The sequence below is a fragment of the Lethenteron reissneri genome, chromosome 44 (assembly GCF_015708825.2).
Source record: "Lethenteron reissneri isolate LAM-NWPU_2019-01 chromosome 44, ASM1570882v1, whole genome shotgun sequence".
Taxonomy (NCBI): domain Eukaryota; kingdom Metazoa; phylum Chordata; class Hyperoartia; order Petromyzontiformes; family Petromyzontidae; genus Lethenteron; species Lethenteron reissneri.
Window position 1 is genome coordinate 5,113,690 of NC_083822.1, and position 27,950 is coordinate 5,141,639.

The 27,950-nt window shown below is 47.8% G+C and overlaps 1 protein-coding gene across 1 annotated transcript; it reads right to left on the reverse strand.

Annotated features, from left to right (window-relative positions):
* Positions 1-5,060: 5,060 nt before the first annotated feature.
* LOC133353578 (UDP-glucuronosyltransferase 2C1-like) lies at positions 5,061-16,925 on the reverse strand. The gene is made up of 5 exons (XM_061569929.1): positions 16,890-16,925; positions 15,388-15,483; positions 12,807-13,120; positions 9,182-9,609; positions 5,061-8,081 (listed from the first exon to the last, which is right to left on the reverse strand). Exons 3-5 carry the CDS (start codon positions 13,068-13,070, stop codon positions 7,133-7,135), a joined length of 1,641 nt encoding a protein of 546 aa, XP_061425913.1. The 5' UTR covers positions 13,071-13,120; positions 15,388-15,483; positions 16,890-16,925; the 3' UTR covers positions 5,061-7,132.
* Between the last annotated feature and the right edge of the window lie 11,025 nt (positions 16,926-27,950).

Sequence of the window (27,950 nt, forward strand, 5' to 3'; positions counted from 1 at the left end):
GGACTTGCAACCCAGATGCCGCCGGTTCGAGTCTACCTCTCGGCGCGCCGCTTAAAATCATCAGCGAGTTTGTAATTCCTGGCCACCTTCATGGTCGGGATACACCACAGCCAATCAGCAGGTGTTGCGTGGTGGGGTAAAGTGTAGTAGCTACGTCCACTTATTCCAAGATGTTCTGCCATGGTTATATGCCCTCTGAAGGGGCTCTCTAGAGCTCACTCTAGTGGAGGCCCGTCTGCCATAAGTGGCATGAGCAAGTGCTGCACATCTCTCTACCTCTGCTTGGTTCTTTCGGTAAAGTCACGTAGAAGGGAAATAATAAAATAATAAAAATAAAACATAATAAAATACAATTCTCACGACGTTTCGGCCACAACGCAAGCAGCCGTCCTCAGGTGAAGAACAGGTCTGTCGGAAAGACAGCGTCGTGAGAATTGTATTTTATTATGTAAAGTTTTATTATTTCATTATTTCCCTTCTACGTGACTTTACCGAAAGAACCAAGAAGATGAATCCCTGCAGTCACGAAAGCTTTAAGTCGAAATCTCTCTACCTGGTTCCTTTACCACAGCTGTACATTATATTTGTGCAATGCAAGGCTGATTGCTGACAATATGGCTTTAGAATGCCATGGGGCATTGTGGAACCCGATGCCTTTTGTTTTGTAAAAGCAACTTGGGCTTCACGATTTTCCTCCAATATTTAATTTTGATTAATTTACGATTTTATAAGAGGGCTCATACTCTGGCCCCAGCTAATGTGATCTGTGAAATGGTAACGTCTGACCTTTGGATTTTTTTTATACTAAAGGTCATGAACCTTAACACCTGCAAAGACCTTATTTAATTGGATGAAAATCCACCGAGGCTCATTAGCTCTCGTTTTGCATGAGTAACCTTTGCATAACGATGATCGTGCATGGGTGATTAATATTACGCATTAATGATGCATGCGATTATTAACGCACATGACTTGATGCCTGGATAATGACTTGTGAATTCATGACGATCATCGTGATAATGAAGCATGCATGATGTTGTGCATTGATGATGATGAGGAATATTAATAAACGAGCCTTTTGCCCGTCCAAGGACGGGTGTATTGCAGTAAATCTGAAACTTGCAAGCGAAAAGCAGACCGCGACGTGATATCCATTGCATCAGTGCGTGTGCAATCTGTAAGGGCGCGGTGACACAGACCTATTGCATTTAAAGGTGATAATCCCTTGTTCATCATGACGTCCTTTTTACTTTAATGTCTCAACAGCGTGACGGAGATCGCGTGACGTGAGGGTTCTGCCTTTGTAGTGAGGGTTGTGAGTTGACGCCGAGGAGGGGGGAGGAGGCGCCTCGCCCCCCCCCCATGTGGAGTGACGTCACCTGCTAATTAGTATTAATGGAGTGGGGGTGTCCATTTGGAGGACGTCACCTGCTCATGATTATTCATAAGGGGGGGGGTCCATGTGAAGGACGTCACCTGCTCATGATTATTAATGAGGGGGGCTGTTCGATGTGGAGTGGCGTCACTTGCGCATGAATATTAATGAGGAGGGGTGGGGGTATCCATTTAGAGGACGTCACCTGCTCATGATTATTAATGACGGGAGGGGGCTGGTCGATGTGGAGTGACGTCACGAACGTTAAGGACAGACATCCCTGGGTGATTATGGTGGTGATGACGCATGGATGATGATGTGCTGTGTATGTCCACATGACGGTATGCGCATTAGTCACAGATACATTGTTGCACTCGTCCCGACTGGGTTGTAAAATGCCCCCCCCCCCCCACTTCAACTCACCAGTGGCGAAGCTATCGAGTGTGCAGGCGGTGCAACTGTCCCGAGGCTCACGAGCCAGAGGGACCTTGACCCTGGGCTACGAACAGCAACACGGATCGGGGAGGGGAGCCTATTTCCATTCCCTGAACCGCGGATCAGGCCAGCCACGCTACGCCACGTCAACTGTGATGTCAGAACGCAATCATTCCTAAATGATCGCACTTAAACACACACACACACACGTACGCCCTAATGCGGCCATTTAATTTGCATTTAATCCGTGAGTGCCGTTCAAATGCATGCACAATCGTAAATAATTGCATCCATCGGCAAAGCCACTGCTGGGATTCTTTGTCAGTCAGTCGGGTTGTTTGAAAGCACGTGGCTAAGTACCGGTTCACGTCACTCGCCAACTGATCTTAGCCGTGGCCACAAATCGATCTCGGGTCGTATATTTATTGAACTTTTTTCGCACCGTTCGTGGCCACTCGTGCCAAGGTCGTCGGGTTTTCAAAGCAAAGTGTATAAGGCGCCAACGCCACCCGCGCGATCCGTTTGAAGCTGGGTCCCTGGGCGCCATCACTTGCGCAACTGTTGCAGCTGCTGAATCGCTTTAAAAATAACGCAAATTTTATAGCGTCATAACATTGCACGCCATTGCACGGTAAATACTGTACTTTTAAAACGTGCATCTGTGCACGGTGAAGGGCCGTGGCCTGAAACATCGCCTATGCTATAAATATATATGTTGCCTTTGAAGGCCACGGGGTTGGGAATGAATGTGTTGAGGGGCAGGGAAGGTTTATTCGTTGTTTGATCCTTATGGCGGCACCCCGGGGTACCAAATAATAGAAACTGGCCGCGGCAATTAAATATTTTATTCCTGGGACGCTATTTTTCCCAGGGGTTGTACTTAACTCCGCGACTGGGGTACCAATCAATCCGACAACAGTGCCACTCCGCGATGTCGAAACGCCAAACAGCATTAAAAATGCGTTATCAAAAACACTTTGAATCATGCATCGTGTAGAGCTCGTCGAGATGAGTCGATTGCCGCATCGCCGACCATCAGACTAAAAACAAGTATAACCAGTAAAAACAAAGTTTTTCACTATAAATCCTTTATATGCGTGGCGGCTCGAGTCCTCTCGTCCTCTGGCTTGAGATGGCTGCCACCTATGGGTCAGATGATTGCATTGCACCATTAAGCAATTTGTAATTAAATATAATATTTTTGTCCTAAAAAGTGTAAAATTTTGGAAAAATGTTTTCACGAACATTAATTGTCACGCACAACGAGTCTGTGTGAAAAATGTTAGCTCGATTGGATCACGGGAAGTGGGTTAAAAACGACCGAAAGATTTGCACGGTCCTAAGCAAGCAAGATAACTTAATATAGAGGATTTAATGACTGCATCATGGACATTATACGAGAACAGGGGTACTATGGAACCCCGGGGTACCGCCATGAAGTTGATTCATTTGTACTCTCAAACGGCCTGCTGGGTCAGAGGTCATTGCAGAACTGTGGATCGCCCGTGGTCAGAGCCGGCTTCAGCTGGGAAGGTGAAGCCGCATTGAGGAGGAGACTCGTGCCCGTGAACAACATCGCAACAGGCGAGCTAGTGGCATGAGATCAATGTGTTTTTTTGTATTGGCAAATTGCACATTGGCAGTTTAACGCACGCACCAAATATCCACCGTTGAGCCCAGGGGTGGGGAACGTCCGGCCCGTGGGGGCCGTATGAGGCCCGCGAAATCATTGAGTCTGGCCCTGCCACGGCAACCGCAGGCGGGACTCGAAATTCAATAAATCTAGGAGCAAACCATGAAAACAGTTGCGAGTAGCAACATCATCAATACCAGCCAACATCACACGCCTCGCCAACGAGAAGCGGTTACAGCCATCACATTAGGGGCGAGTTAATTAAATGTTTGACCAATTTTTTAATTGATAATGTTGCATGGCCCGCGAATGATGTTATAAATATCCAAATGGCCCTTGGCAGAAAACAGGTTCCCCACCCCTGGTTAACCTCAGCAAGTGCCTATTCAAGTCGGAACAAATTATTTGATGATGATGATGCTGCTGCTGATGTGGTGTAACAAGCGCAATTCACAACAACAAAACCTCAACACGGCCGTCAAACAGGACTGTCGTTGGACACGGTGTGGCACGAAATGAGGGAATAGTGTGGATAGCACTACGCCCGGCCACCTTTGCCTTCTCGGTGCTGATACTCACCCACGCCCGCCACACCAGCCACTTCATTTATGGCTCGGCGAACCTTGGGGAGGCCCGCGACAGGTTCAGATTGCTACGTGCTAGCGATGTTGTTCCTTGTTAGGAATCTAATCTAATCGCTGTATCCGGGCTTGGTGTTGTTAATCTCTACACGTAGATTTGAAGCTTTCGTGACTGCAAGGATTCTTATGTTCTTTCGGTAAAGTCACGTAGGTAAAAAAATAAAATTAATAAAAGTAAAATAAAAAATAAAATATAAAAATCACAGCTATCGTGCTGTGACGGTCCCACCTGAAGACGGAAGCTTGTGTTGCCTCCGAAACGCTGTGATTTTTATTTTTTATTTTATTTTTATTAATTTAAAATTTTTACCTACGTGACCGAAAAAACCTAGAATATAATCTGTACACGCACACACACAGGCCTCAGCAATGCTTGGGGTTACCGTTCTTGAGGTACACAAAAAAAGCTGGGACACGTGGGATGGAGAATATCAACAAGGAGAACGTGTAACGTCCCGGGGAAACCTGCACATTGCCAGGACAACAGCAACGAGGGGGACAATCGTACTGACCTAAAATAGGCGCTCCCGAACAGATCTTGTCCCAAGTAGCCTCACGTTGCCCCAAGGCGAGATTCTTGCGTGGGTGTGTCACCCCAACTCGTGATTTTCCAAGTCCTCTGACGCTTCGTGACGGGAGTCTAAAAATAAGTAATATAAAAAAACTTTTTTTTTAAACACGCTTTAATGAAATGTACCGTGCTAGTAATGGAAGAACTCCACCACTCCAGGAAGTGGCCCCGAAGCTTGCCATAACGTCATGGGCCGTGGTCAATTACAGCCAACGTCAGTTTACCGTGGACAATTAGACCCATGCCGAAACATAAGACATAAAAAAGATTGTTTAGAAATATTTTTTAATGATAGAATATAGTATTGTCATCAGTACGACATAAGTATACCAAGTTTTCAGTCGATACCACATTGGGAAGTGGGTTAAAATTGAGTTACAAGATTTGAGGATACAACGACAACAACAGAGTGAGTTAGTAAAAAGCGTGACACAAAACGTGTCCAAACAGAATGGGAACTCGATGTGTAAATGAGACACAAAGCGATGCTCCTAATAAAGCTTAATTATCAACTAGCTTGTTTGCCTGTCCTAGCACGGAAGCTGTAATATAAAAAAAATTGAGCAGAGTATAATTGTATCTTGTGTAAATGTAATGGCAGTGAATCTTGCACAAAAGTATATCATCGAACACTTTACTTCATGTCACTGCAGCACTGTATAACTGACCTTCAATTTGTTCAAATTCACTGCTCTGATACTTTATTCTCTTCTGCTTTCGGTCGCTGGGGTTGAAATAAATTTGATTTCGATACAATATCTGGAAAATCACCGAGAAATATATATTTTACCATAATGTAGAAGCATAAATTAGACTTACCTTTTGTCTCAAGTGCTAAATAAATAAAGACACCAAATCCACTTTGTTTCTGCATAGAATTATTATTTATTAGATTCACATTCAATAAAAAAACGTCAAACGAATTTGCGAAACAAAATTTATTTCCGCTCGACCTGTGCGAGTGTAAAAATCCACCCGCTCATGAATATTAATGACGGGGGTGCGGCATGTGGAGTGACGTAAACGTGCGTTACACACAAACATTCTTGGCTCATTATAGTAGTAATGATGCAATGCATGATACGAAGTACAGTGTACCGGTCTCTTTATCTACGTTTATTACAGACACATGCCGGACTTAAAAAAACATCTTTAGGCAAAAGTGTTTTCATTTCTCCACAATCCGAAGCAGGGCAAATGGAGGCACCAGCAGCTCAACCTGAAAATGCCACTGCAGTCGGCCTCCACCGCAAACACCGCTGAATTTGTTGGGATTGCTGCCAATTTGTCGCTGCTGATGCTACTGCACCTCGGTTCATCAGCACTCGATGATTAATAATCCCCGTTGCACTTTAGAAGTGAAGGGGCTCCAGATGGGTGGCACCACATTTAGTTGGATATCTGTGAAAGGAGCAGCGATATGTGTACATCACCACACTGCGCAGGTCTGCATCAGAGCCCAGTTGTACGCACGGATGGTCGTGGATGCAAGGTTCTCGACTCAAGAGTCCCGCCAGCCACCTTCTGAGCCGGAATCGATATTGGCCGCCCGTGTACGTACACGTGTTGTTGGTCTTCTCAACGGTTCTACTGAATCATCATTAGACCTCCTTTGCCAGTATCAAAATATAATAATAGCGGTTTTCCCCTTTTTTCTGGCAACAAAACTGAAACCTTTTTACAAGGAATCATGTCTGCATTAACCACAATACTTGTAGTCAAAATACAAAAAAAAACACTCCCTGATAATATATGCATTGTCCTTGAAACTGACTGGTCCACTCCAGAGACGGCTTCCTTTTGAGCCTCGTCTCAATTGGTACGAGGCCAGAGAGCTTGACTCATGTGTCGTTGTCAAATCTTGTAATCAAAAGTTAGTCTACTTCCTGTTGCCCAATCAATTCCAAATTTTGCACACGTACTCAGATCCGGTGACAATGCATGCCTGTATGAAATTCGGCATCAATTAATCAATTATTTCCTCCTTTCAAGCAATTACAATTATTTCATGGACAGCATATTAATTATATATTTTTTGTGTAGGTGAAAAACGCGGCGGTCCCTAAACTGTGAAATCGGCTCGCACAAAACGCAGGCGCCGCGTGTTTCAGGCGCCAGTGATGTACTTCTCGACCGTGAGTTAAGCGAATTTGTTAATAAAACCGATGTTTTTTTAAAACACTTTTTTAAAGAGTTCATTATGAAGATGCGTCGCACACGTCTCGTGTTGTCTGCCACGGTGTGACCCGCTGCTGAGGGATCAGGACAGAGAGGCATTAGTTTCAGTGAAGAACTCAATTACAAAAAAATAATCACTCCAGTATTATCACAATCATAATCAACACCAATACCATCGTAATCTCTAGATTGAAAACATTTATTGAGAAATGTTTAGTTTGTTGTCCTTCCCCTGCACCGATTATCACGGTTTACTACGTAGACAGATGTTGGACATACATCACAACCACCTCTACCACTCACTCCCTCTTCGGCCTCTCATCCGACTGACAAAGCCACCTCTTGACCCGCACCAACATCAAGGCGCCAACCGTAGCCGCCGCCACGAGCGCCAGCAGCAGCGCCAGCAGCACATCCAGCGAGCACCTGCGGTACGCGGGCATCTCGAGGCCGGCGACGCGCAGGTGCGGCGCCCCACCGTTCCTCGCCAGGAACTCCACCCAGAACGCGGCGAGGTCCAGCGGCGGCACCGGCGTGTCGCGGTGCAGGAGGGACAGGCGGCGCATCGCCTCGCCGAACCGCGGCTCGTCCAGCAGCCGCCGCAGTGGCGCCAGGAACTCGTCGCTCGTCAGCGCGTGCAGGCGCCCGCTGAGCGACAGCGCGGCGCCACGCTCCACCAGCCGCGCCACGTTGTCGTGCTGGTCGCCGTACATGGGCAGGCCGAGCAGCGGGACGCCGTGGCGGATGGCCTCGTAGACGCCGCCCTCGCCGCCGTGCGACACGAAGGCACGCGTGGCGCCGTGCGCCAGCAGGTCGTTCTGGGGCAGCCACGGCAGCAGCAGCGTGTTGTCGCCGAGCCCCGGCGGCCGCGGCCCCGCGTGGCGCCACACCACCTTCTGCGGCAGGCGGGCGAACGCTCGCGCCACCTCCTCGGCGACGCGCGGGGGCAGCGAGGAGACGAGCGAGCCGAACGACGCCACGATGACGCCGTGCGGCCCCGCGCCGGCGTACAGCGCCGCCAGCTCGCCGGCGAGCGGCCGCGCCTCCCGGCACTGCAGGCCGCCCACGTAGACGAAGTTGGGCATGGTGGGGCGCGGGTACTCGAGCACGAAGTCGATCTTGAGCAGCACGACGTCGGCGCGCTGGTACAGCTGCTCGTAGGAGACGTCGGCGCCCAGGTAGCGCTCGCACAGGCGGTCGAACGTGGGGAAGACGAGCGCGCGGTTCAGCGCGTACGCGCTCCAGTACCTGGGCGCAGCCGTGCGCGGACAAGTGCAGACCTCTCGTCAGCCCGCCGCTGGAGAGAACTACCCCATGCCGTTCAGATCGCGGGGGATTATTTTACCACATTTCACCGTGCTGATAAGTGCAGGTTGGTAAAGGTGGGGAGCGTAGATTTTACACTGGTCACAATTTAGCCACGAGGTAGCCACGAGGTGGCCGATAATGCGTGCTGTTATGCATTATCCAGGATCAGACCTGCTTAGCTTTGGAGATCAAACAGGATCAGGTGCAAAGAAGGATATAAAGGAGAAAAGCGTAGGCCTAGAGGAAGCGATCGCCATGACTCGAGATTGGAAGAAAGTGAAGAGGTTCGTCCAGCCTCATTGTCAGCCGCCATGTGACGACTGACAGAAGAAAAGACATGGACAAATCAATAGATGTGCATGCAGATTGTAACGCATTCCAACGTGTGCTTATCTTCGGAAATATTGGATTTGTGGTATAACAGCTGACCGGAGTTGTCAGGGCGAAAATACTTTGCATATTTAAAAGTGGTCCTTTTTGCTCCTGTTTGTGGCTCCAGGTTTTGAACAACACTGCTACCAATGTGGCCAGTGTTCAACAGGGCAAGTCAATAAGAGCAACACAAGTTTGTGTGCAAGTTTTGTTGATATTGGAACATCTTTAGTGGAGTTGTTGTGCCTTCCCATTTCAGATGGACACAACCAATGCACAAAACGACATTGGTCAGTGGTGGAAATGCAACCACCACTGAACCTGCAGCCTACCGATCGCGAGTCAATCGCACTAACCACAGCAGCACCCTGCCCCATGAGTTCCATCCATAACTGTCTATTCAGGCCAACACTGCTGGCTCACGGCTGCCAACTAAGATGATCGTCAAGATTGCTTTAAACAATAATAACACACTTTCAAGTGAAACTCCTCTAATCCACACTCCTGTTGTCTGCAACAAATCATCCGTGGCCTCAAATCAAATCGCACAAACCCATTATTCGTTTGCCACCTCGCCTGAGGTTGGCACTGGGCAGCATCGTAACTTTGTTTTCGTTCCGCACTTTGCACCGTGCCCTTCGGAAGCATCGTGTCGCCCGCCGCCAAACCTGATGAAGTTGTCGAGGCGCTGCGAGAATCCCATGTGGTCGCTGTAGCGCGAGTCGAGCGCCGGCACGTAGGAGAGCGGCGCAGGCGCCAGCTGCAGGTGTACGTCGCCGCCCACCTCCCAGCGGCCCAGCAGCGCGACGGGGAGGCCGAGTGCGCGTGCCACCATGGGCCCGCCGGGGTAGAACGTGTCGGCGAGAACGGCGTCGAAGCGCGCGTCCCGCAGCCGCGACATGAGTGCGCCGTCGCCCAGCGTCTTCTCGATGGCCACCGCCATGTCGGACGCCATGCCGGCCATCGCCCTCGCCATCGCCAGCGTGGAGGAGATGGTGCTGAAAAACGTGCTCGGCGGAGCGAAGGCGACGTCCAGGATCCAGCGCTCGGCCATCGCCAAGCCCTCCTCGCGAGTGATCACCGTCTTGGCCGGAATCTGGCGGAACGAAATGGCGGATGCTGTTGGCCCACTGGGTTACGCGTGATTTTACTCCACTTATCGGTGGGGTAAAAAAAAAAATCGTGGATGACCCATGTGGATTCATTTCCTGCACCACTCTGCTTGGAAGCCATTCCCCAATGAACTATGGGAAAAGTAATTGTGGGAAAGGTCGCGGATTATTGCAGATCATTGGAAGAATTGGGCCAGATAGTACAGTGGCCGGTGATAGGGTCACTGATAAGAGGAGTTATCCTGTATTATAGTTTATGCTGTACCACAGCAAGTACATGGCACAGTTACAAAGTACATCTATTGTGGTGTAGTAGGGAGGGGTGTGGTGCAATGGACCATGCACTGCACTATGAACCCATAACATCAGTGGCACATTGTATCTAAACCGAGCCTGGGCCTCTCCTATGCTGCCTAAATGAGTGCCCAGTGCAGTGTATAAACATTAGCGTTGGTCCTGACCACAGGACTTTCTAGTGTGCCACACCAGCCATATCATCGGTACTTTCTGATAGCATCTCAACAGTCAATAAGGCTCACGCGATCTGGGCCCCCAGCATTTCAATGGGATGGACACGGTGCCCTAAATGTGGGAGTGTGTGATGTTATCGACCCTGTGGAGAGGTGCTGACGATGATAGCGATAGGCGGAGTAGACCTCTAACCGGTATTTCAACTCGCAGCTCTAACCGCAGCGCCACCCTGCACCATGAGTTCGATTACCACACCCTTTTTAAGGCGAATACCACGGGGTCGGGACTGCCAACTAAGATGATTCAAAATAATGATCATTATTCTAAATGAATTAACGCTTTCAAGTGAAACTCCTCTAATACACGCTTTTATTACCTGTGACTAATATTAACCGTGGCCTCAACTCATTGTCCGTGGGTTCTGTTGTGATTCTATATTCACGTAAAATTAATCCAACTGGTCATGTTTATTTGTGGAAAGAGGTGCATCAGGAAGTGTCGCCACAGCAGCAAAATTCGTTCTACAATCAACACTCTCCTAACACCACTCACCCACTCACCCCACTCACCCACTCTCCCCACTCACCCACGCTACCCACTCACCCCACTCACCAACTCTCCCCACTCACCCACGCTCCCCACTCACCCACGCTCCCCACTCACCCACGCTACCCCACTCACCCACTCTCCCCACTCACCCACTCTCCCCACTCACCCACTCTCCCCACTCACCCACGCTCCCCACTCACCCCACTCACCCACGCTCCCCACTCACCCACGCTCCCCACTCACCCCACTCACCCACGCTCCCCACTCACCCACGCTCCCCACGCTCCCACTCACCCCACTCACCCACGCTCCCCACTCACCCCACTCACCCACGCTCCCCACTCACCCACGCTCCCCACTCACCCACGCTCCCCACTCACCCACTCTCCCCTCTCATCCACGCTCCCCACTCTCCCCACTCACCCACTCTCCCCACTCACCCACGCTCCCCACTCACCCACGCTCCCCACTCACCCACGCTACCCCACTCACCCACTCTCCCCTCTCATCCACGCTCCCCACTCTCCCCACTCACCCACTCTCCCCACTCACCCACGCTCCCCACTCACCCACGCTCCCCACTCACCCACGCTACCCCACTCACCCACTCTCCCCACTCACCCCACTCACCCACGCTCCCCACTCACCCCCCTCACCCACGCTCCCCACTCACCCACGCTCCCCACTCACCCACGCTCCCCACTCACCCACGCTCCCCACTCACCCCACTCACCCACGCTCCCCACTCACCCCACTCACCCACGCTCCCCACTCACCCACGCTCCCCACTCACCCACGCTCCCCACTCACCCCTCTCATCCACGCTCCCCACTCTCCCCACTCACCCACTCTCCCCACTCACCCACGCTCCCCACTCACCCACGCTCCCCACTCACCCACGCTACCCCACTCACCCACTCTCCCCACTCACCCACTCTCCCCACTCACCCACTCTCCCCACTCACCCACGCTCCCCACTCACCCCACTCATCCACGCTCCCCACTCACCCACGCTCCCCACTCACCCCACTCACCCACGCTCCTCACTCACCCACGCTACCCCACTCACCCACTCTCCCCACTCACCCCACTCACCCAACTCACCCACTCTCCCCTCTCACCCACGCTCCCCACTCACCCACTCACCTCACTCACCCACTCTCCCCTCTCACCCACGCTCCCCACTCACCCACTCACCCCACTCACCCACTCTCCCCTCTCACCCACGCTCCCCACTCACCCACTCACCCCACTCACCCATTCTCCCCTCTCACCCACGCTCCCCACTCACCCCACTCACCCACTCACCCACTCTCCCCTCTCACCCCCTCTCCCCACTCACCCACGCTCCCCACTCACCCACGCTCCCCACTCCCCCACGCTACCCACTCACCCACTCTCCCCACTCACCAACTCTCCCCACTCACCCACTCTCCCCTCTCACCCACGCTCCCCACTCACCCACGCTCCCCACTCACCCACGCTCCCCACTCACCCCACTCACCAACTCTCCCCACTCACCCACTCTCCCCACTCACCCACTCTCCCCACTCACCCACGCTACCCCACACTCTCCCGGTGTCCCAAAGCATTTGTGAGAAGAGGGATTTTTTCCCCGACTTTCCTTTTCGGAATGCTCTGCCTGACGACTCACGATGTGGGGTTAAATGGGTGGGGCGAGTTGATGTGGGGGGTGGGGCTCTCCGAGAAGTGGGCATGGCCAACATCAGAGGACGAAACCACCCACCTTGTAGGTGGAGGCTATAGGTAGAGTGGACGTGGTTATCGAAAATGGGCGGTGTTAGCTGGGCTATTGAAAAGTGGGATGGACTGCCGGCTCAACCCACCCATGTGCCCTGGTTGAGCCTCCCAGAAGTTGGGTAGCTTTAAGCCCTTCCGCCAGAGGCGGATCTAGAAACCTCCCAAATAACTTCTTTCACACCGTACGTAGCAAACCGCGCTAATCGGAGGTGCGGGGTGGTGGACGCTCCCGAAATTTCAACAATAAAAAAAATGGAAAATGTTTAAATAAGGACCTTCATTTATACAAACATTCAACATATTCCCTCTGGTATACATTGTAAAATAACAATTTTCGAGGTGTCAGCGGGTGGGGTGAGGGATGCCGCCCCACCCACAATCTCAGGCGAGCGTCTCTCACCTGCACGTTCTCGATGTGGAAGTCGTCGGACGTCTCGTCCACGAACAAGGTGGTGCTGCTGCGCAGGACGGTGATGGTGTGCCCACGCCTCGTCAGCTCCAGCAGCAGCGTCTTCATGCCCATCCAGTGGCTGCCGTCCACGGGCACCGCGAGGATTCGCCCAGCCTCAGCGGTAGCGGCGGGAGACCACGGCAAAGGTGGCAGCAGCAGCAGCGGCAGTAGCAGCGTGGACAGTTGCCACGCGTAGCCCCGTAGCGTCGGCATCTCGTAGCGCGGTGGTTCTCAACCGAGGGGGGGGGGGGGTACGTAGATCTCTGGGGGCACGTGGTAATGTCCCGGAGGGGGGGGGGGGTACGTGAGCTGATTTATAAATGTGTGAAATTATTTCATACACGAGAGTCATCGGTGAATAATCGTGCATGGATCTGCCGATATAAAATAAAAACTAAACGGCACCGCACGCGAACAAATCACATTATGCACGCAGAGCGTCCTTTGCGTTTTTTGTTATTCGCTTGCAGTTACTATCGGTTAAAATATTTGCAGTTCATTATTCATGACATTTATTTCTCCAGACCATGGTGGGTCAGGCAAGGGGGTAACTCGGTTGAAACAACATTCGTCAGGGGGTTAGTGCAGTACGGCTCAGTGCCGCTGGTGCATCGCGCACGCCGAGTCGAATGATGAAAACGGTGCTCGTCAGAGGTCAACGTCAGGTGCCGTGGCGACTCAGGGCAGTGCCACTTTGACGTGCGAGCCAATGCTGGGCTTACTCTCTTCATCCCGGCAATTAATTGCCGTGGCGATGTGTGATCACAGATCGGCAAGGAGTGGGGAGGACTTCATCCAGCAGTGGATGAAGGTTTAAAGCGCAACGCTTTTACGCTTAAATAATAATTTACCCGTATCAATCGATCGAGAGTCGTACAACTCAGTGAGCCTTTCTTGGGAAAAAAAACAATTATCATATTATAATAGAGGTTTTTTTGGGTGAGATCGCGTAAATATATAAATGTGTCAGTTTTGTTGCCAGATAGAAGGGTAAAAAAACAATTATCATATTCTTAGGTGTTTTCGGTAAAGTCACGTAGGTAAAACATCAAAATTAATAAAAATAATAAAATAAAATAAAGATCACGACGTTTCGGAGGCAACACAAGTCTCCGTCAAACACCTAAGAATATGATTCCTTGCAGTCACGAAAGCTTCAAGTCTAGAACCAATAATCATATTTTTTACTGGCAAATGAGGTTCAAATGGTGTAAATGCTTACCCCGAGCTCTCATACTTTGATGGTGCATTGTCTTTGAGTTGTGCGCCTTTTGGCGTCATCTGGTCCAACCCATGTGAGACTAGGCTCTAAGGAAAGCTGTCTCGGGTGTGGACCAATCAACTTCAAGGACAGTGCATACATTATCAGAGTTATGTTTTTTGTTTGCATTATGACTGCAGGTATTATGGTCTATGCAACATGACTCCTTGTAAAAAATGTGTCAGTTTTGTTGCCAGATAGAAGGGTAAAAAAACAATTATCATATTTTTTACTGGCAAATGAGGTTCCAATGGTGTTTCGTTCATCATATAGAGGCGTAGATGTGGTGACCACGCTTCTGCGCTCTTGAGCAATAGGGGAGGGATTAATAAAAGTTCAAAAGTTCATTTATTAGGTATAGCCCTGTGAGCCATTCGGCTCTTGAATCGGGTGCAACCGCAACAAACAAAAACAAAAACATGAACAAGAAAACATCTTAAAGTGACAATGTGCAAACAGAAAATCCAAGAAAAGACAGCAAAATATTGCAGAAAAATCACCGTACACCAACCCTGTGCAAATATCTCAGTGGAATGCAAGTCAAACAACAACAAGCACAAGACAACTTAGATTAAGGCCATCAGTCTAACTCTGTACTACAACAAACAAACATGGCCAAACCAAAAACCTTTTCGAAAATCACCAAAATAAAGCCATAAAAGCAATGAAACAGTGGTCATAGGAACTGACCGAATTTTCACAATAAACGACGTAAACAACATGTACTACCAAACCCTGCAGCCATAGCTGGCTGCATGAGTCACTCCACAACAGTATGAGCATCAGTCGGAGTATCAACATTTTTCAATGCACCTTTAAGATCAACACACTAAATCAAAACACAGATCATACTTTGCATACTTTGCAGCGATCATCCGGAGCGAAACATTGTATTTTAGGCCACTAAATTGCAGTGGCAGCTAGGGGTGTACAACTCCTCTAGAGCAGTTTAGAGTGAAGATCGCATAGGTAGTGATTCAAGTTGCAGTTTATTGGCAATATATTTCCAGACCCTGGGGGCATCAATAGCAAAGGCCCTTCCTCCAGTATTTGTATGTCAACGTACATGATGCATTATGCATGCGTATTATGCGAGCCCTATGAGCTTGTCCTTCCTGTCGATTGTATTAAAATAGCCGTACCAACGGTAATCCCTATTGAAGTATGGTGGCCTGTGTAATAATATAACACTTGTACAAATCTACACATTTTGCGACAGTATCCCAAAGTGCTCTCTTTCAAAAGATCGTGACTCCCTTGAATACTGACCTGGAGTGGAAGGTAAAGGGCCCGTTCCTACGTGCGGGGCCGAACTTGGAGCGCTGCCGGCGGCGACTTTGGCGTGCACGTTGAGACACTTTGGCCCTGGAAGTAATTTAAGTTACGCGGTCAAAGTGCATTCACGCGTGCACATGATCGCACAGGTCAACAGAGGAAGCAACCACTACGATTGTTGAACCTCCTGCCCCACACACTTCATCGAACCGGTCAGTGCAGGCTCGTGACGGCGAGGACCATATATGTTGGAGCACAGTACAGTTTCAACAATTGACTTATTCGCACAATGTAACCACGCAGAAGCCGAAAACACATGCGTTTTTAATGGTGGTCACCCAACCAAGCACCCTCCAGGCTTGGTGTCAGCGATGCAATAACATTGTCGTAGCTACAGTTTGCTCTTTGCGAACATTTCACCTGCCAATACTGTTGATACTCGGGACCGGTCTCGACCTTTCTCGGTCTCATCAGCAGAGTCAGGCTTGCAAAACAAAGTCGGCTGGATTAGCAGATGTTTTGTTTGCGTGGGTTTAGTGTGGCCCTTCCCCCGCAACTCCAATGAACACGATTGGCTCCCTCCGGTGCAATAGAAGCTCAACATCTACATTTGTCCACTCACTTGTATGTATACATTGACATGTTGTCTTATACACGTAAGGCATCTGTACACACATGTACATAACATACACACTCGTGCACAGAGCTACACACATTGACAAATATACACAATGCCCAATACACACCTGTTTCACACAATGTGTACAATAGACACAAATACACACTTAGCCTGGCACACGTATACATACTGCATCGCAGTACATGACATGTATGAACGTAGCTGCAACTATACATTCGCCAAATAAGCAAGCACAGGTTATGCCGACCTGGAAATAGGCTTACTGTTGCTCGAGTTCACTCTAACCTGTTGATTTTTTTTATTTTACTTTTATTAATTTTATTTTTTACCTACGTGACTTTACCGAAAAAACCTAAGAGTATAAATCCTTGCAGTCACGAAAGCTTAAAATCTAGAATCTAACCTGTCCCTACATTAAGATCAATGATTGACACTTGGACACACAGACAAAGATCCCACAAAAGTTCCCCACCGGTATCGTCTACAGCGCCTGTTGGGACAAGTGCTTTTAGAGATTACCTATACAGATCAGGATGTGGCGTAGCCAGCACCAGTGCTGATGTTCACACATTGCAGCAGCAGGAGCTTACTCGTTTAAGGCTCGGCACTGTTCCAGGGGAGTCACAGGACCGGTTCAGGTATTTGCCACTGATGTTGGTATTGGCCCGGGAATCGGACACGGCGACCTGAGATCGATTTCCAGCCACGGTCAACGTCAGTGGCATTTAACATACACACAAGTACATGTACAGATAGACACGTAGATCCACATTCACACGTGTGGTGTGTATGTGCGAGAGCAACCCCTCTACAATATCTGCCTTTGTTAAAACTCAGATCCATGTCATGCGGTTACCTTCGTTTGGTGTCCTCCCTGCGCCACATGCACCGCTCCACTCTAACTCAACAGGACGAATCCAAGTGCCAACGCCTGTGTTACAGTGAAAACAATGGAGAGTGCACTGACGACTCAAATTGCAAGTAGGCCTGTCCATCTCGGGTAAAACAAAGTGCTGTTTAGAGCAAGAACATTGTGAAGGAAATATACACAGGCGCTGTATATTATTGGCACAAGTATATTAACCTGGGCAGAAACAGGAACACATGGATTGGAGACCACACACATACATCGTGCTGTCAAACCCAATGGTTTCAAATGTGTGGCGGCCCTCACACTAATGCATTATAGGCGAAAGTGTCCGCCCCTATGAAAATTAGTGGAGAACACTGGATTCATCCATAGGGGCTAGTTTTGTAGGCCCTCCTCAAGCCCCTCCATTCTATGTTGAAGTTACAAGTGAGCGACAGTATTTCTACACACTTTTATTGAACTTGTTTGTCTTACGATAACATCGTTCATGGCTTTGCCACAGCTAAAGCTAGGAGAGAAAAACATGTTGGAAGAAATTAGTGTAGTGAGTAATGTATGTTTGATTAATTTACCTTGAGCGGAATTTTTATTTTGCATTGGTAAATACATACCTTTGATGACTTGATATATTTTTTTGCAATATGTAATACAGTAACATACTTAGACCCTTCGTTCCGAGGCCCCTAAAAACTTTAATCCAACCCTGGCTGTCCGTCTGGCATCACAACACCCACCACTGAATCAACGTGTCCCCTCGTTAGGATGGCCGAGACAGATTGATGGAATGGCAGCCATTTGAGAGAACGTGTCACATAGTATGTCCGCAGTAGAGATGGAGCTATGGGATCAGTTCATGTGCAGGAGTGAGATGGATGGCTTGCAGCACTGGACCGTAAGGGATGGTGATCATATGGGGATTCCTTCATTAAGCAGTGGATATACCGACTGTTGCTGATGATGATGATGATGATACGTTCATTGGCCTTCCAGACCTGTTTTCCAGAAACATTCATTTGAGCGGGCAAAACTATGGACCGATTTTGACTCTCTGAGTCTCATCAGCAGAATGTGGCTTATATAACATATGCCGAACTTTTAAATAGCGTTGTCAAAATAATAATTATTGTTGTGTTTACGAATGCACTGTAGAATGACATAACTTGACGGTGAGCTTTAAGGACGGGAAGTATTACGTGTTCTTGCCGTTGGCGTATATCTAACTACCCCTCCTCATATTGGACTTGCGGAGCCAGGTGTGTGCCAATGAGGTGAGATGTGGGTGGAGGTGTGGACCTAAACCAGTCCATCAAGTAATGTGGTTGTTTATCTTTCATTCACTTATCATATTACCACCCTGGCGCGCTGGTACAGCCGTGTCTTGCCAGAGATCGGTTGAGTTTTAATAAAGGCTGTACGAGAAGTCTGTGTCCTGGTATAAAAAAAATAAAATGTACGGCCTTCATGGACCTGTGTGTTTTCCCCGCACGGTCTGTTTAAAGTGCAAAACACTTTGTCCGTCGTCATAATCGTCGATGTCCCAAGGGTTTCATTAACGCCTGGAATAACTTTTAGTCTCGTTCCATACACCACTCAAGGTTATAGTTCACGTCACTGTGTCATGAATGTCTTTTACTCCTTGGGGGCCTTTTCCCCGATGTATTACATTGTGGATTTGAAGTTTGCGTGACTGCAAGGATCCATACTCTTTGGTTCTTTCGGTAAAGTCGCGTAGATGAAAAGTAAAAAATATAATAAAAATAATAAAAATGAAATTAACTAAATTAAATCACGACGTTTCGGAGGCAACACAAGCTTCCGTCATCAGGTGGAACAGCCACAGCACAATTACTGTAGTGAATAGAGAGAGCTATTTGTGACAAGCGATTATATAGGGTAAGATGACGGAAGCTTGTGTTGCCTCCGAAATGTCGTGATTTAATTTAGTTATTTTCATTTTATTATTTTTATTTTGTATTATTTTCATTTTTCATCTACGTGACTTTACCGAAAGAACCAAAGAGTATTTACATCGTGCTTTCAGCATCGTAATCTCGCAGAGAAGTGTAAACCCTGTGTCAAAAAAGAGAAATCGAGTGCCCGTTTTGTCCTGTCCACTGTAAGGGTCGCAAATTCCCACGTGCTCTGCTTTGAGATCGTCATCTGTTACATTTTCAGAGCTTGAAATTAGCCAAATTAATGATAACCCATATTTCATATGATGGATTGTTGTGCATTTATTGTGGTCTGGGATGAGGCCTTCATTCAAAAGTGAGCATGGCTCCCTGCTCAAATAAAATATGGCGTGGCAAATATTTTCGTTGGTGGAAATTCCATATCCCTATGGTAGAAGTCAGTGTCTCTATCGGACAACCACACTGAAATAGCAATAGACGGCAACAGTGGTGGATACATATTGAAGTGATTTAAGCTGCCTCGTTTTACTAGGTAAAGTCGTTTTTCTCATGAGCTTTTTAAAGTAAAAAACACAACAACAAAACTGTAAATACCAGCACTTTTTGAGCCAGCCTGAATCAGGAGTTCTGTGTCAGATGAGACGAGGGTTATAAATCAGATGGGGGGGGGGGGGTGAGGGTTCTGTATTGATGAGATGAGGGTTCTGTATTGGTTGAGACAAGGAGAGAGGCATGAAAACTGGTCCATTTTGCCTCTTAAACAAATGTTGCTTGAAAACATTGGTCCTGGTGTTGACCAATCAGTTTCAAGGACAATTGCATACATTATCAGTGTGTTTTTGTTTACATTTTGACTGCAAGTATTGTGGTTAATAATTTACTTTTATAAATTTTAGTTTTAATTATTTTACCTACGTGAATTTACCGAATAACCCAAGAACATAAATCCTTGTAAAAAGGTTTCAGTTTTGTTGCCAGAAAAAAGGGAGAAACCCCTATTACTATTGGTCCAAAATGTTTATAAGCTTACAAACTTAAATGCACGTGCTTATTCTAGAAAGATTTTCAATTTAACAATGTTATCTACTCAGTATAGAACTTAGACTTCTGTAAAATACAGCACGATTATTCTCAAGCTGATTATTAGTTTTTTACCCTTTTATCTGCCAACAAAACTGACACCTTTTTTTTTTTTACAAGGAGTCATGTTTGCATAGAAAAAGATTTCAGTTTTGTTGCCAGATAAAAGGGTAAAAAAACAATTATCATATTTTTTACTGGCAAATGAGGTTCCAATGATATTCTCAAGCTTTTGCGCTGTACGATAGTATGGGAGGGGGTTACATTGTTAAAGTACTGTCGGTTACAAACCAGCGGTGTCAGTACAACAAATGACCCCCAGATGGCGCTCCAGCACCTCGAGACAGCCACAAACGACGCAGTGAACATCGTGACCGGCGTCGTGTCGTTTCAGTCATCGTTTTACCCAGGAAAGCCTCGCGGATTCTCACGATTATTTTTATGCAGCGTGCTGCCAAGTTTTCAAGGCCAGGGGCAATGTTGCGATGTGTGGCACAAATGGAGTAATTTGTAGAACTATTTTTTAATCGTTTAATTAGTTGGCCAATACCAGTTAGGGGTCGTCCATAAATGACGTCACGCGATTTTGGACGATTTCCCCCCCCCCCCCTCGTCACACGGCGTCACAAAAAGTCAGACCCCCCCCTCAAATATGACGTCACAAAGCTCTGCCCCCCCCAAAATATAAAACATGCTTCAAATCGCTTTAAACTGTTGTCATTGTAGTGCGTATTTAATGTGCCGCTGCACTCTGATGTTGTAGGAGAAAACATTTATTAAAAAGTCTATTTAATTAAGTAGAACGTGTTGTCTATATTGATTTAAAGTTGCGCATTTTGATGTGACGTCACATTTCTCACCCCCCCCCCCCTCCCCTTGTCACGCATCGTCACCAATCTCTGACCCCCCCCTCCCCCTAGGTGCGTGACGTCATTTATGGACGGCCCCTTACATTGTATTAGGGGTTTTTTCTTCTTCCAATGGAGGAAACCGGCGAAACTCTAAGAAACCTCTGCAAGAACAGGGGGAGAACATACAAACTTAACACGAAACTACTCCCGAGTTGGGAATCGAACCCAGGGCATCTTGCTGTGAGGCACGAGCGTTACCAGCACGAAACCATTCCGCTCACAGTAGTAAGGATGTAACTGCACCGATCGATCGGTGAACATCATCAAGGCTAAATTTCGATTGAAAGCTTTCGTGACTGCAGGGATTCATCTTCTTGGTTCTTTCGGTAAAGTCACGTAGAAGGGAAATAATAAAATAATAAAAATAAAACATAATAAAATAATTCTCACGACGTTTCGGCCACAACGCAAGCAGCCGTCCTCAGGTGGAGAGCAGGTCTGTCGAGTAGACAGTCAGAGTTAGAGTCAGACTCTGTCTACTCGACAGACCTGCTCTCCACCTGAGGACGGCTGCTGGCATTGTGGCCGAAACGTCGTGAGAATTATTTTATTATGTTTTATTTGTATTACTTTATTATTTCCATTCTACCTGACTTTACCGAAAGAACCAAGAAGATCATAAAGGCTCGCGACCCATGCATCAAATAGTCCCTGTTAAGAATCAATGTTGATCGATTAGCATACAGTGCAGTGCATGCAATTCGCGTGAACCCTGCCTAGCCACCAGAGGCCGCTACACTCACTCCAAATCAATTGGCTGCCGTCCGAACGCAGTTACAGAATAAGAAACTTCATTCATCCCGTAGAAATGCTGTGAGTTATGGAGCTTTTCTTTCACGGATGTCCCAGTCGATGCCCCTTCATGGACCGTCAGGGGTCAAATCCGGACAAGTGGAGGAGACCCAAAACGTTCGTTGCTATTATGAGATCTCTTTTACCAGTGGCAACATATAGTAGTAGGTTTTTACCCTTTTAAGCTGGTACAAAACTGACACCTTTATTCAAGGCATCATGTTTGCAATAACCACAACACAAGTAGTCAAAAAAGCAAACAAAAAGAAGCAAATTATACTAATAGGGTTTTTCCCCTTTTTTTCTGGCAACAAAACTGACACCTTTTGCAAGGAATCATGCTTACATTAACCACAATACCTGCAGTCAAATGCAAACAAAAAAAAAACAATACTCTGACAATACCTGCAGTCAAATGTTTGCATTTGACTGCAGGTATTGTGGTTAATGTAAGCATGATTCCTTGCAAAAGGTGTCAGTTTTGTTGCCAGAAAAAAGGGGAAAAACCCTATTAGTATATTTTGGTACTGGCAAAGGAGATCCCATGAAAAAGAAGCAACTCTGAAAATGACAGTGCATATTATTATCATTATCAGAGTTGCTTCTTTTTGTTTGCTTTTTTGACTACTTGTGTTGTGGTTATTGCAAACATGATGCCTTGAATAAAGGTGTCAGTTTCGTACCAGTTTAAAAGGGTAAAAACCTACTACTATGTTCGTTGCCATGTTTTGTTTGGCTCCCACCCCCCCACCACCATGACGGGTTTGCGCGTGAACAAAAAGTGAACGCGTGAAAAGGAGAGGTTGGGAACGCATGGGGGGGGGGGGGGTGGTGAGGAATCAAGACGTGTTGAATTTGCGGTGGCGGCTACGCGCGCGACCCGTGATCTCGGCTGCTGCGAAGCGGCGGCGGTTTTGGCGGATCGCACGGATGGCACGGACGCTGGGGGAACTCCCCGTGCCGTGGCCGTCGAGAGGAGCCGTAGAACCCCGCCAGGAGACGGCGGTGCAGACAAAAAACACGTGGACTCGGACTGGTAAAGGGGCCGTCCATAAATGACGTCACGTCGCGACCCCCCCCCCCCTCCTCAAATGTGACGTCACAAAGCTCTGCCCCCCCCCCAAAAAAAAATATTTCCATTTTGAAAATAAAACATGCTTGAAATCGCTTTAAACTATTGTCATCGTAGTGCGTATTTAATGTGGCGCTGCACTCTGATGTTGTAGGAGAAAACATTTATTCAAAAGTCAATTTAATTAAGTAGAACGTGTTGTCTATATTTATTTAAAGTTGCGCATTTTGATGTGACGTCACATTTCTCACCCCCCCCCCCTCGTCACACATCGTCACAAATGTCTGACCCCCCCCCCCCCCCCAGGTGCGTTACGTCATTTATGGACGGCCCCTGAGAGTGCTTCCGTCCGTGGACGCGTGGGGTTTTTCCCTCAGGCGCTTCGGTTTCCTCCCACGCATAAGGACTCTCTTTAATTGGCCGATAACGTCTGAATATATGTAGGACCGCAGGGCTTGGGCAATTGTTTGGAAGCGCCAGCGTCACCGTGATCTCTCTCTCTCTCTCTGCGAGAGTGAACAGCGTGTTACAAGTTGAAAATAGCATTATGATCAAATTTGAAGGCTAATTTCAAAATTGTGACATCAACAGGATACAATTACATCATGGGACCGCCTTTGCCAGTACCAAAATATGATAATAGGGTGTTTCCCTTTTGTTCTGACAAAAAAAACAGGTGTTAAGATTCTAGATTTGAAGTTGTCGTGACTGCAAGGATCCATACTCTTTGGTTCTTTCGGCTTGTGTTGTGCCCGAAACGTCGTGATTTAATTTATTTAAAAAAAATTTATTTTAATTTTTTCACCTACGTGACTTTACCGAAAGAACCGAAGAGTATAGGTGTTAAGATGTTAAAACACCATTCTGACCGCAAGTATTGTGCTTAATGCAGACATGATTCCTTGTAAAAGGTTTCAGTTTGGTGTTTAAACATCCTAACACTTGTTTGTTGCCAGAAAAAATGGGGGAAACCTATTCTCAGGATACAATTACTTTACAAGCAGGAAGGGATTTTACAGCCATCCAGCACTCGGGGATCTGTTTTACCAAAATGCCAATCCTGCAAATTCGCTGTGGCAGCCTTTTCATTCATGCAAATCTTCCCCGTTTAAATATAAACAAAAAAATTTCGTCACACGCTACGCGTGCCTGATGATAGCTCAACGCATCACACGAGTCGCAGTTTCTCATGTCACGAGATACAAAACAAATGCAAAAAAATAACTGTGTAGCCTTTTAAAAGCCTGTTGGGGCAAGTGCTGTTAGCGAGCTCCTATTAAGGCAACAAAGTGAGTGGGGTGACCTGCACCACGTTTGCCCGGTTGCCTGTCTCTCCCTAATGCCGATGTTTACTTACACATCGCACCAGGTACTCATTTAAGGCTGAGTCGACTTAGGGGAAAACCAGAACCATGACGGACAAACAAATGACAAAGATCCCCCGTGTAGCCTTCACAGACTGTTGGGGCAAGTGCTGTTAGCGAGCGCCTATGAAAGCGCACACGTACACAATACACACGCGGTATGCAAGTCTGAATGATAGTTGTCTACGGGTCGACAGTGACATCCACGTACATGAAAACAGGATACACAAGATCTCTATACATCAATTTGAATCGGCCCTAGGACGTGTTTACCAACCAGCAGGCGTTCGCGGCATGTAACAACTGAGTTTGTATTTGAACGGTGAAGAACGGTAAACACGGGACGGAGCACATTGATGGGGCCGCGATGACTGGGTGTTTTGATATAATGAACTATACCGGGCCCGCCTCACAGTGTGGAGTATGTAAGTTCAAATCCCGGTCGAGGGGGAGGGGTCCACTCATCCCACATTACATCCCATCCCAGTAAACGTGCAACGTTGGGTCAACGTTGGCGTGTGGTTAGAATCGTTGGACCAAATTTGGCCCAACATTGGGCCAACATTCCATGTTTACTGGGATTCGGGGATCGATAAAAAGAATACCATTCTGTCACGTGAACTGATATTGTGCCGTGGTTAGACTAACCCCTCCCCTGCCACAGGAATGTGGAATTTGAAAGTGGGCTTGGGCAGGTAATATCGCTCGCTGTCAGGCCGTGTTCTTCATTGCAAAGCCGGCGGGGCACTGGCGACTCTGGTGGCCTTTAGTGCGGCCCCCGACAATACACAACACGTGACAACACTAGATTTGAAGCTTTCGTGACTGCAACGATTCATATTCTTAGGTTTTTTCGGTAAAGTCACGTAGGTGAAAAATTAAAATTAATCAAGTGATACAGCTATCGTGCTGTGACTGTTCCACCTGAAGACGGAAGCTTGTGTTGCCTCCGAAACGTCGTGATTTTTATTTTATTTTACTTTTATTAATTTTAATTTTTCACCTACGTGACTTTACCGAAAAACCCTAAAAATATGTGACCCCCCCCCATCGTGCCGTCACACCCAATCGTTGTCAACCGTGTGGCGGCTCTCGCACTGAAAACTAGCGAAGAACACTGCTCGCAGGGACGGTGGCTGGTGGTGGAGACCAACGAGAACGGCCTCCGCGGAGATGGAGCGGTGCGTTGGTACGAAGTGGATTCTTGAATCGCAGAACCGTGACGAGATGGCAGCCAAATTGCTTCGAGATGCCTTCATCCAGCAGTGGAGCGATCATGGCCCGCGATAATGTCATGAGCATCCGGTGTATTTTCGTCTGCGAAGGAAAACTTAGCCGAGGTCCACATACAGTACTTAAGCACACGAAACACACTCCAACATCAAACAAATGACATCACACCACGCGTTTGAGCTTCTCAATGGTTCACTGCACATGACCTTAGTGCCATGACATCACCAATTGCAACAAAAGCCTACAGCCCACTCACCGCTCAGTGACGGTGACCTCACCGCAGCGCTTGTGCCAGGCTAGGTACACTTTGATCATAAAAAAGTGTTATGCCACGTGAAGTGTCGAAGGCTCGCTGGCAAGGTGTTCACAGGACAGGTCCAGGTAATGAAATGGGTTGACTCACGAAATACACTCCCACACACAAAGCATACGAGCATTTTGTGTGTATATATGTTTTCATCTATATGATCATATTTGAGTTAGGTCACGAAAATCTTGATAGTCCGGACAAATCTGCCTCGTAAGAATTTGCACCGCCCTACAAAGCCAAACAAATTAAGTTAAATATTATTTCTCTCAGCTCACCCACCGGTAAGTTTGAAGAGCATTTGTATCACGACCAAAGTTTCCTATGACATACGACTAAGATCTACGTGTTAAGTAAATTTGCATTATACAAATGGTAAAACTCTGTCTCAATTCATGGGCTCTCACCTGTGCTATTAACACTGCACAACACTACAACACACACACACACCAACTTTGCATTGTCTTGGACCGTGTTGTTGTCATTCCGACTTGATAATAAACTCCGACGAGTGATTTGCGGTTAAAGTGTTCACACGTGTTGGGGGGTGGAGGAGGCGTGCGTGACTTGATATCACACATGCGAGTCGTGACGTCGGCGGGTCTTTAATGTCGAGCGAAGCAGGTGTCGCACTTCGGTGAGTCGAGGACATTCAAAACGTTTGTTCGGGAGCGAGCGCGGTGACTGATAAGGTATACGGCTCTCGCAGAGTCACAATGATAGGACGTAGTGAAGTCTTTAATTACACAAGAGGGACAGACGGGGGTGGACTTGCACATACTTGAGCCTCACCACTCACCTGGCATCGCTCAGCACTAATCTGACGGCTCACCACTCACCTGACCCTTACGACTCACCTGATATGCTCACCTCACTCACCTGACAGCGCTCACCACTCGCTTGGTATTCACCTGAAACACTCACCACCCTATATAGTAATTGCCGTTATTTGTTGTGTCAGTGATAATTATCAAATGGTGACTACCATATATTGTCTCTCTACTGAACTCTGTCGGTGGTGCTAAACCAGTGACGGAAATTCAGCATTCCCATGGAGGGAGACAATCCTCGTCCTCGTGTAGAAGGCAAACCACTTTTGTCGACTTCTCTCCAAAGTGGTATCTATTTTAGCGGCCCCGGGGTGATGATGGGCCGAGTCTATTCGCACTCGGTTAAACAAATGGCCGCATTGCTCACGCTCGGACGGATGTTTTATGGACCTTACAGGATGAACGTGGGATACGGCTGCCGCAGGTCACGTGACGCCGCACAGGCATACACCTGGTTCACCTGGAACTCACCTGGACACACCTGGCGGGAGGGTGGGGGATGGTGGGGAGGGGGTGAGGGGGGAGGGGCTACACCTGCCTCCCAATGTGCTCTATACAGTGCGCGTCTATTTATATGTAGATCCTGTCGGACGAGGGGAAGGTTAGAGGGTGGTTGTTGGGTCCACGTGGCTTCCTCCAGAGACGCAGGGCAGCATATGACACGTACCATACCCATGGAGCAGGGCTCTTGTGTGTAGAGGGTGTCACAGATGTGTAGGGGAGGATAGTATTCATTGTTTAGATGAGAGTATTGAATATATACCGTGATAGTATTGATTGTATAGAGATTTTCGTAGTCGTAACTACATCATTGATTGTATCGACGGTGAAACATATATTTGTAGTGAAACTAATACTATTGATTGTAGAAATGTAGTATAGTATTGATTGTATTGAGAGTTAAGCATTGATTGCGCAATCCTATTTTTTTTTTATCAAAAATAGGACTGGTAGCCTAAAGGGTGATGGTATTGGTCGTATAGAGGGTGATATTGTTAATTGTTTCGATAGGAATAACACTGGCTGTGGGTGAGTGTATGAGCCTATGCCGTGTCGTCTGTTTAGAGTGGTCAATTGTTGATGTGGTCGCTCAGGCTGGGGACACGTGGGGTAGTTGATGTTGGCTGCGTGGTGGATTCATAGAGGATTAGAGGGGAGGCTGGAGCAGTGCTGGGCAGGGAGAGGAGGAGGAGGGGAGGGAGAGGCGAGCGACTGAGAGGGAGGGAGGGGAGAGCTTTAGCAGCGTAGGGGGAGCGAGTCGAGAATAAAGGATCCGGAGAAGGGGGAAGTAGACAGGAGGAGATGGATGAGAGGGTGTGTGTGGAGTAGGGGTTTGTCTACAGAGGAGTAGGGGAAGAGTCAGCAGACACGTCAGGGTCGAGGGGTGTCTGGAGAGAGAAGAAAGACGGGAGTTGCTCCCACGGGAGAGGACCCAGAGGACCCTGAGTGTCTGTAGGAGGAGGAGAGAGGAGAGTGCGGTGTGTGTAGGGGGGACAGGGCTGTCTGTAGAAGTAAGCAAGGAAGGGGTGGGGGGGGGGTTCTCT